Genomic DNA, 9,013 nt, shown 5'->3' with positions numbered 1-9,013 from the left:
GGGATTTTTCGGTGTACCCGGCACACCAAAAAAATTTGGTGTACCCTCACTCATAATGGTGAGGGTGCACCAAAAAAATTTGGTGCACCCTCACTTTTTGTACACCAAAAAAATTTTAATGAGTGAGGGTACACCAAAAAAATTTGGTGTACCCGGTACAACTAAAAATTTTCCCTACATCACAATGTTTACCTGATTTCGAACACGACTATCGTATTTTTTTATAAATGTTTGCTGTCCTTTTAACGTCAGGGGCTTTAAAGTTTTTCTTGTCACTGTTCATACTGCTACATCATTGTTTACAGATGGTGATGGAAATAAAACTTCATGGAAATTAAGGTTGTGTGATTTCAAAACTAGGGCATAGAGCGCAGGTGAGAATAATTAATTAAGCAGTTGTTTTCAACTCCTTTCCGGTTGTACTGCCTTCTTATTCAGTGAAATGGGTAATTATTTAAGGTAGTTTTTTTTGTCATAATTATTTAAGGTGGTTAAACTCGTTATTTTAGGGTTTGGTCAACTTCTTTTATTTCATTTGGAATGCATGAAATGCATGGATGACTTTTTTTTTTACTAAACCACCAATTGATCAATACTATAATTTTAGTTATTATCGATCAATTTTTGTAGAAGTGGTTGATCATAACTCAATGAATGATAAAAATAAAAATTGACAACATATCAATTAAATAGCAACAACGTATCAATAAAAGATAAATGACATAACAATTAGATATGGACGACAAACTAAAAACTGATCATTTCAGCAATTGAGATTTGAAAAATGAATATTTCAACCACTTTCCTATTTTTTTAATAGACAATAAATGTAAAAAAATAAAAAAGGTTTGGAAAAAGGAAAAACAAAGACACAATGGTAAATAGAAAACATACTTAATCACTCTGGTTGAAAAAAAAAAAACTTCAAGCTTTTGACCAATATACGTGTGTGTGCACGCTATGCTTTAGGAAGCTGGATATTTTAAACGTTGTTTATGAAATTACACTATTCACTAAGCTGATTAGTCAAGGCTCATTAAGTCATTATTGATTTGATTAGAACAGAATTTTAGATAAATATATAACTAAATTGTATTATTTTGTTGAGCTTTTCTCTGCTACATATATGCTTGTGTGTAGGGTAATGTGTATTTACAAAATGCTCCCATACATATACTGTATATGTGGGGTAATAACAGAGACAAACACAGATTAACTTCTCATAGGCATTAAAGTTGTTGTTATAGTGGTTGGTCCTGTGTTCCTTTGAAATTTAATTGCTTTATCTTCAAACTCTGGAATCCAACCACAAAAAAATATCACAAAAGAAAAAAGATATAAAAATTATATAACAAATAACATATATGAAAAAGACAAGCAGATATTTAATAATGAATTGAAGAATAGGACCCTCCACACAACCTTCTCCTTCATCATCTTCCTAGCTTTATTATTTTTTATTTTCGTATTAAGCTTTAGGTGTGGAGGGAGACGTTTCCTCGTTTTTCAGCTGTTTGTAATCTTCTGCCAAACCTTGAAAAAAAATTTCATTATATTATAGCAGTGCTAATCTTGCTTAATTTTTGTTAGAATTCAGATCTAGCTCTTTCCATCCACCTCTCTCTCAAAAATTAAGAAGAAGGGCTCTTTGTTTCTCATCAAAGGGTTCCAGGTTTGCATCAAACGATTTAAAAAGAGTGTCAAATGGGAAGCGCTCTCTCCTGTTTCTGATCTATTCGCAGGTACTTTAAAAAAAGCAGTAAACCAACGCAGATGAAGATTTTTTTTTAACAATTAGGTTAATTACTTGCTTACAGTTTCCCTTTTCATTTTAGAATCATTTTAGAATGAAAAAGTTTTTTATTTTTATTTTTATTTTTGTTGAGAAATAAAAAAGGGGGTAGGGGGCCTAAATGTGTGGATAATGAGGTGAATGAAATGAAATGAATAAAGATGGGTATCTTTTTCTCTCAAACACCTTTTTAACCCCATCTCTCCCTTTACTCTATTTTTTTCCTTTTCAGTGGGGGAAGTTGCAGAGATTTTGAGTCTGACAGAAGGCCCCTTTCCTTTTCTTTCCCTTCTCCTACCTCTTCTATATTATTATATGTGCAAGGTGGAAGGAAGACTGATAAAATCTTAATAGAAATATAGACCGCTGTGTGTCTTCACTCAATTGGTGCTTCTCTCTTTCCATGTATATATAGAATTATTATTGTTTGTAGCTGCCATAGCTTATATCATGTATTTTAGCTTTAACTGTTTAGTCATCTCTCTCTCAAACACTCGGTCTCTCTCTCTCTTTCCCTCTCTCCCAATTTCATGGATTTTGGTGTCACTGTTAGTGAAATTCTTGTTTCATTTGCAGTGCAGAGAAAGATGATCATATCATGAAGCACGTGTACATACTACTCATCAGCAGATTTCCATCACACCAGCAGCAGGTACCTAAAATTTTATTATTAACTAAATACTATATTGAATTCCTTTGACTCCTTCTCTCTCTCAATCACTGTACCTCTCTCTCTCTCTCTCACTCTCTCTTTCCATATCTCTCTCTATCTCTCTCTTTCTCACTATATAAAGCCAATATACTCTATCCCTTTCTTTTACCTAAATTCTCTCTCGAAGCAGTAAGAAAGAGCTGCTTGGACATGATCAGTAAAAAGAACCCAGAAACTAGATCTTCAAATCCCAACCTTTGTGTTTGCATCTCTTAATACTGATCAGTTTTACGCTGATCGGTTTCCGATAGTTTCTCGTTGATTTATCTTTGATCGTCTTTCTGAAACCCGATTCAGAAGCTACAAATCATTTCTCACTCCTCCAACAATCATGTATATAATTATAAACATATATTTATATGCATGATGGAGACTTTTTGAGAGAGAGAGAGAGAGAGAGAGAGAGACGTGTTCATGTGTGTGTGTTGTTGTTTGTATGGGGAGAGTTGGTAGTTGGATGTGTATATGATATGTTGATGTGAATTGTGAGAAACCCTTTTGTATTATACTAACGTAGTCTCCTTTCATCAGCTCTGAAGTAAACACCTAAGTCACTTCGTCAATAATACTAGAGGCATCAGCTCTTTTATCGGTCGAGACATGGCGACCTACTTTCATCACCACCGCGGCAACTCATCGGAAATCCAAGCCTCCTCCGACAGTGCCTTACAAACCCTCGTTCTCATGAATCCCGCTTATGTCCCTTACTCCGACACTCCACCACCACCACAGCAACAACAACAACAGCCTCAAACCCCACCCGCCGCCACCAACCTTGTTTTTCTCAACTCAGCCGCCAATTCCCTCACTCACCACCCCTCAACACTCTCCCACGCGCCGCCCTCCCACCACCAGCAATTCGTCGGCATCCCGCTGACGCAAGACCCCAACAGCAACAGCTCCCAATCCATGCACCACCCCCATCATGACATCTCCACACTGCATGCCTTCATGCCGAGAATTCAGACTCAGTACGCGCTTTGGAACTCAATTGACCCGACCGCGGCCGCGCGTGACACCCCACGCGCTCAGCAGGGCCTGTCTTTGAGTCTCTCCTCGCAGCAGCCGGGTTTTGGGTCGTTCCAGGGAGGCGCCACCGAGAGGGAGGTCCCGTCCGGGGAAGATATTCGGGTTTCAAGCGGGTCAAATTCGTCGGCTTCTGGTGTGACGAATGGGGTTTCGGGTATGCAGAGCGTGCTGCTAAGCTCCAAATACTTGAAGGCGGCGCAGGAGCTGCTCGATGAGGTTGTGAACGTTGGGAATGGGATGAGGACTGAGCTGCCAAAGAAGGGTAATGGGCAGCAGAGTAAAGCGGCGGCTGAGTCGGCTGCCGGGGACGGTTTAGTAGGCGGTGAAGGGAGTGGAAAACGTGCGTCTGAGTTGAGCACTGCTGAGAGGCAGGAAATTCAGATGAAGAAGGGAAAGCTAATCAACATGCTTGATGAGGTATTGGCTGATATGCTTTGTTAATTGGTTGAGATAATTATCTGTTTTAATGATATTTGATTAATATTTTTCTGTTTTATTTTTTGTTAAATTTTCAATATTTGAATTCGAACTCAATACCTCTTTCAATATTGCGAAATGAGTTTTGATTTCTCTATGAATTAGAGGACATATATGAGTTTGGAATTTTATTATAATGGTTTTTTTTGGTTAAATATGTGATGTTTTGTAATAAAATTACTAAAAGTGTTTTAGTAACAAAACTTAAGCTCTTCCTTAATATTGAATTTGTTTCGTTTTCATATTTGAGATTGAGTGATTGAATTGTCGCATGATATTTTGCAATTTCAGTTTTGAATTAATTTTGTGTGTTGTATTATGTTGTTGGTTGAAGGTTGACCAAAGGTATAGGCAATACCACCGGCAGATGCAAATGGTGATTTCATCATTCGAGCAAGCAGCTGGAATTGGCTCAGCAAGAACATACACTGCTCTGGCACTGCAAACAATCTCAAAGCAATTCAGGTGCCTGAAGGACTCCATAACCAACCAAATTCGAACCGCAAACAAGAGCTTGGGAGAAGAAGATAGCGTTGGAGGCAAGATTGAAGGCTCAAGGCTCAAATATGTTGACCATCAGCTGAGGCAGCAAAGGGCTCTCCAACAATTGGGAATGATCCAGCACAATGCTTGGAGACCACAACGAGGATTGCCCGAAAGATCTGTTTCCGTTCTTCGCGCTTGGCTCTTCGAACACTTCCTCCACCCGTAAGTACTCTCATATAAATCCACACAACTCCGAGTCACCGAAAGGGTTTATGTTTTTTGCATTATGTACTCTTGGCAAGATGCAGTCGTATACTAAGAATTTTTTTTTCACAATTTCCCCCTTTTTTTGCTATAAGTTTTTAACGTAATGTACTAAGAAGGATTGAATTTTGGTTTCAGATATCCGAAGGATTCAGACAAGCACATGCTTGCAAAACAGACTGGACTTACTAGGAGTCAGGTACTCAAATCCATCCACATTTTTCGTTCGTGAAAAATCTTTCTTTCTTGATAATTAGTTGTGGAAACCGGCATGCTGATGAGCTTGAGTACTGATTATGCAGGTTTCCAATTGGTTTATAAACGCTCGGGTCCGGCTGTGGAAGCCAATGGTGGAGGAAATGTACATGGAGGAAGTGAAGGAGCAAGAGCAGAATGGATCATCTGAGAAAATGAGCAAGAGCAATGAGGACTCTGCATCAAAGTCCACAGCTCCACAAGACACTGAGAACCAAACAACAAGCACTTTCAACTTCAAACAAGAGAATTCGGTGAATCACAATCTCGCTGCTCATCCATCAATTTCGATTTCCCAAGCCTCAACATCGCCCACAAACATGGTTCGGAACCAGTCCGGATTCACTCTCATTGGGTCATCAGAACTCGATGGGATTACACAAGCTAGTCCAAAGAAGCCTAGGAGCACCGAAATTATGCACTCCTCAAATGGTAGTGTCCCATGTATGAATATTGAGGCCCAAGAGGTGAACAATGAGCAAGTTTCTATGAAATTCGGGGACGAGAGGCAGGGCAGAGATGGCTACTCTTTCATGGGAGGGCAGACTAATTTCATCGGAAATTTTGGGCAATACCCGATTGGGGAAATTGGCAGGTTTGATGCAGACCAATTCGCACCAAGGTTCTCGGGCAACAGTGTCTCTCTCACTCTAGGTCTTCCTCACTGCGAAAACCTCTCCATGTCCGGAGCTCGCCATCATCAAACCTTTCTCCAAAACCAAAACATTCAGCTGGGGAGAAGAGTAGACACTGGTGAAACAAATGATCAGTTTGGTGCCATAAACACTTCAGCTCCTCACTCTTCCGCTGCTGCATTCGAAAACATCGACATTCAGAGCCGAAAAAGGTTCGTAGCCCAATTGTTACCAGACTTTGTGGCGTGATCATGACGCAAATAATTTAAGATGGCCTTGAAGAAGCATGACTGATTGCAGGGGGGTTGCCAATGCCATTGCTTCCTTATGTGATCTTCTTCTCAGCATTTCTTTCTATGCCCTATAAATTACTTGGGGAACAAGGAAAAAATGCATATGGTAGTGTAAAGAAAGAAGAATTTACTTTTAGTATAGGTATATACTTCTCTGCATAGAAGAATTCCAGTTCTTAGACAGCTTTAGGATTTGAGATCATATGGTTGAGGATTGTATATTATTTTGTTTAAGTTTTGGAGATGGATAGACGGATTGGTGTAAAACTTTAGTTAATTGGCATGGGTATACCATTATATATTGATATTTATTAACTGTGCTATGCTACTGTGTACTTCAAAATTTTATTTTATTTTTTTCAATGAGGTGAAATTTCTGAAGTGTTAAGTTTCGAACCTATGCGTTTCAGTTTGAAACTCTCCCTGTTTAATATTATTGTAATAATTTCAAACTTACTCTTTACCTTAAAAATAATAAATAAATAAGTGTAAGGTATGAGCTCAACTAAAATAAAGAAAATAATGCTTACTTTTTAGATCCTTTCCAATGTAACAAACAAAAACACGCATATGTGTTTGACTTGCAGTCAACTAATTAAAAAGATATTGATATCTTCGTTTCGAATCTATAGAAAAATGGATTTACAATGCCCACAGTTTCACAGCATAAAAGTGGAGATCCCATAAGACATAGTCGGCAATATTCTAATGCGCGCGAGAGAGAGAGGAAGTGAGAACTTCGAGGCATAAGACAAAAACCAAGAACACCAAATATTATAGGATTATTATACGAAATGATTCATGAGATTTGCATGATCAATAGAAATAATTCCTGAGATTGTCCACCATCTATGATTTTGGTCATTCCGTTAAAAACTCTTTGGGCAATTTTTAAAACTTCGTAACTCAATCGATTATTAACCACATGCGACCTATAATATATCAAAATGAAAATAAGAAAGTGTAGAACAAGATTATAACTATTTGGAAGCCCAATGATTGCCAAAGATGGCCGGAAAATAGTCTGAAAGGTGACTGGTCAATGAGAAAACTTTAAACGTTCATAACAACTTCAATACTCAACGAAATCGAGTGATTCAAAAACGAAAATCATACTTCTCGACGAGACGAAGAGAATGATATCTTTCTTTACTGCTAACTCGCTGTGATTTGGCTCGAAAACTGCTCGAAATTGTCTAACTAGAAAATGGTTAGCCATTTTCGAGCCGTTGTTCGACCAAACCACGACGAGTTAGGCTCGAAAGTGGCTAACTCGAAAATGGTTAGCCACTTTCGAGCCGTTGTCCGACCAAACTACGGCTAGTTAACCTTCAAAAAAGGTACCATTCTCTTCGTCTCATCAAGAAGTATTATTTTCATTTTTGAATCACTCGATTTGGTTAAGTATTGAAGAAGTTGTTTAAAGTTTACCCAGTTTCCGGCGAGTTTTCTAGTTTTCCCGCAAACCAGGCTATTTTCCGGCCATCTCCGACAACCATTGGGCTTCCAAATAGGTAAAATCTTATTCCACACTTTCCTCTCTTCATTGTGATATATTATGGGTCGAATTTGGTTAAGAAACGATTAAGTTACAAAGCTTTGAAAATTGTCCAAAATCGTTTTTAATGGAAGGACCAAAATCATGGATGGTTGACAATCTCAGGGACTATTTCTATTAATTTTCAATCTCAGGGACCATTTCTATTGATCATACAAATCTCAGGGACCATTTTGTATAATAACCCAATACTATATAAAGTAGTAATGCTGGAAATCAACTATTTAGATTAAAATTTATAAACTATATAACATGATTATTGATGATTGGTGAATTACGTAATTGTTGATTAACACAAACTTTATACCGTGGTTATTGATGATTGTTGAATTACTTAAGTGTTGATTAACGTGTTTATTTTCTATTAATGACACATCATATAATTTACAAATTTGGTCTAAAAATTAGTATACCTAGCATGTTTTTGAGATATAACACAATGAGGGAGGCCATTTTGTTTTGTTTATGTTGTTTTAGGATTCTCCTATCCAAGGAGACCAATGTCAATAAGATTTACCCACGTTTGCTTTGAGTTTGTACAAGAGCTTTTAGTGTCTTTAGTGAGGAACATAAAGTTGTATTAATAAAGGCTAAGTGTATTTTAAGTCTGGAGTTAAGTAGTATCAAAATGGATTATGAGGTTCCATTTTAATCTTGTATCCATATGCCCATGTGTCAATCATTTGATATTTGACCAACAAAAAGTTTAAATTAGTTTTTTTTCTTTTTTGGTCAAACGGTAGATCTTATTAGATTAGCTATCGACGAGATTTGAACCCAAGCGTTATGCAAAAGCTCAACACAGTTCCACCACTATGGTAAAGGGTCACTGGCTTAAATTAGTTAAGTCTCAAATTGTTGGGTTTTTTTTTTTTTTGTTTTTTTCTTGTTTTTTTCTTTTTTTCTTTCTTTTCCTTCTGTTGGGGTTCAATATGAAAAAAATGGGAACCTCTTGAATTTATTTTGGTGTATGAAATTCCAGGTTCTTCATTAATTGAAGCATCCAGTCTCTAGCAAACACTATAAAAAATGGTATTGTAACCCAAAAGCGATTTTAGTTATTTTTAAAGCACATCAAAACCGACTTGTAAATCTAAAACTTTACTCCACCTCATATATTTTTCAGACAAGTCAACAGAACAAAAAAACTGCCCACCAGAGCATAAAAATTTCCAATAAATATACTTTTGCATGTAAAATTGAGACAATTCTCACTGACATCTCTATTCAAATAAGGTGTTCATACTTACAAAATTAGACCTTGATTTGCTTTAACACTTGTTTCATGAACTACAATTTCAGAGAAAAGAATTGTTGCTAGCCAAATTAACTAAACAAATAGAAATACAAAATGAATATTGGAAGGCATAAAATTAAATTTGAGGATTAAATTTAGACCTTCTCTTCTAACCAACTAATTGTTCACTGGAGGGTTTGATTTCGCATCAGAATTCAACAGGGTAAAGCTCCCTGTTATCTCCGTTTGCCTCTCTCTCTCTCTCTCTCTCTCTC

At 37.1% G+C, this 9,013-nt stretch overlaps 1 protein-coding gene across 2 annotated transcripts; it reads left to right on the top strand.

Annotated features, from left to right (window-relative positions):
• The first annotated feature begins 1,437 nt into the window (after window positions 1–1,437).
• Window positions 1,438–6,266, top strand: LOC103940556 (BEL1-like homeodomain protein 1). 2 transcript variants are annotated; one of them, XM_048590890.1, is made up of 6 exons: window positions 1,438–1,742; window positions 2,369–2,444; window positions 3,036–3,950; window positions 4,345–4,718; window positions 4,899–4,959; window positions 5,063–6,266. In XM_048590890.1, the coding sequence occupies exons 3-6, from the start codon at window positions 3,105–3,107 to the stop codon at window positions 5,897–5,899; spliced, it is 2,118 nt and encodes a 705-aa protein (XP_048446847.1). In that variant the 5' UTR covers window positions 1,438–1,742; window positions 2,369–2,444; window positions 3,036–3,104; the 3' UTR covers window positions 5,900–6,266. The 2 variants fall into 2 exon arrangements, with proteins under 2 accessions (XP_048446847.1, XP_048446848.1); XM_048590891.1 differs by lacking the exon at window positions 1,438–1,742 and adding an exon at window positions 2,025–2,179.
• Window positions 6,267–9,013: the final 2,747 nt, after the last annotated feature.

Source organism: the organism of the source record quoted next, unplaced genomic scaffold (assembly GCF_019419815.1).
Source record: "Pyrus x bretschneideri cultivar Hongxiangsu unplaced genomic scaffold, Pyrus_bretschneideri_v1 Contig322, whole genome shotgun sequence".
In the NCBI taxonomy this organism is placed as follows: Eukaryota; Viridiplantae; Streptophyta; class Magnoliopsida; order Rosales; family Rosaceae; genus Pyrus; species Pyrus x bretschneideri.
The sequence above is the reverse complement of the archived record's forward strand: the minus strand, read 5'-3'. Positions and strand labels throughout refer to the sequence as shown.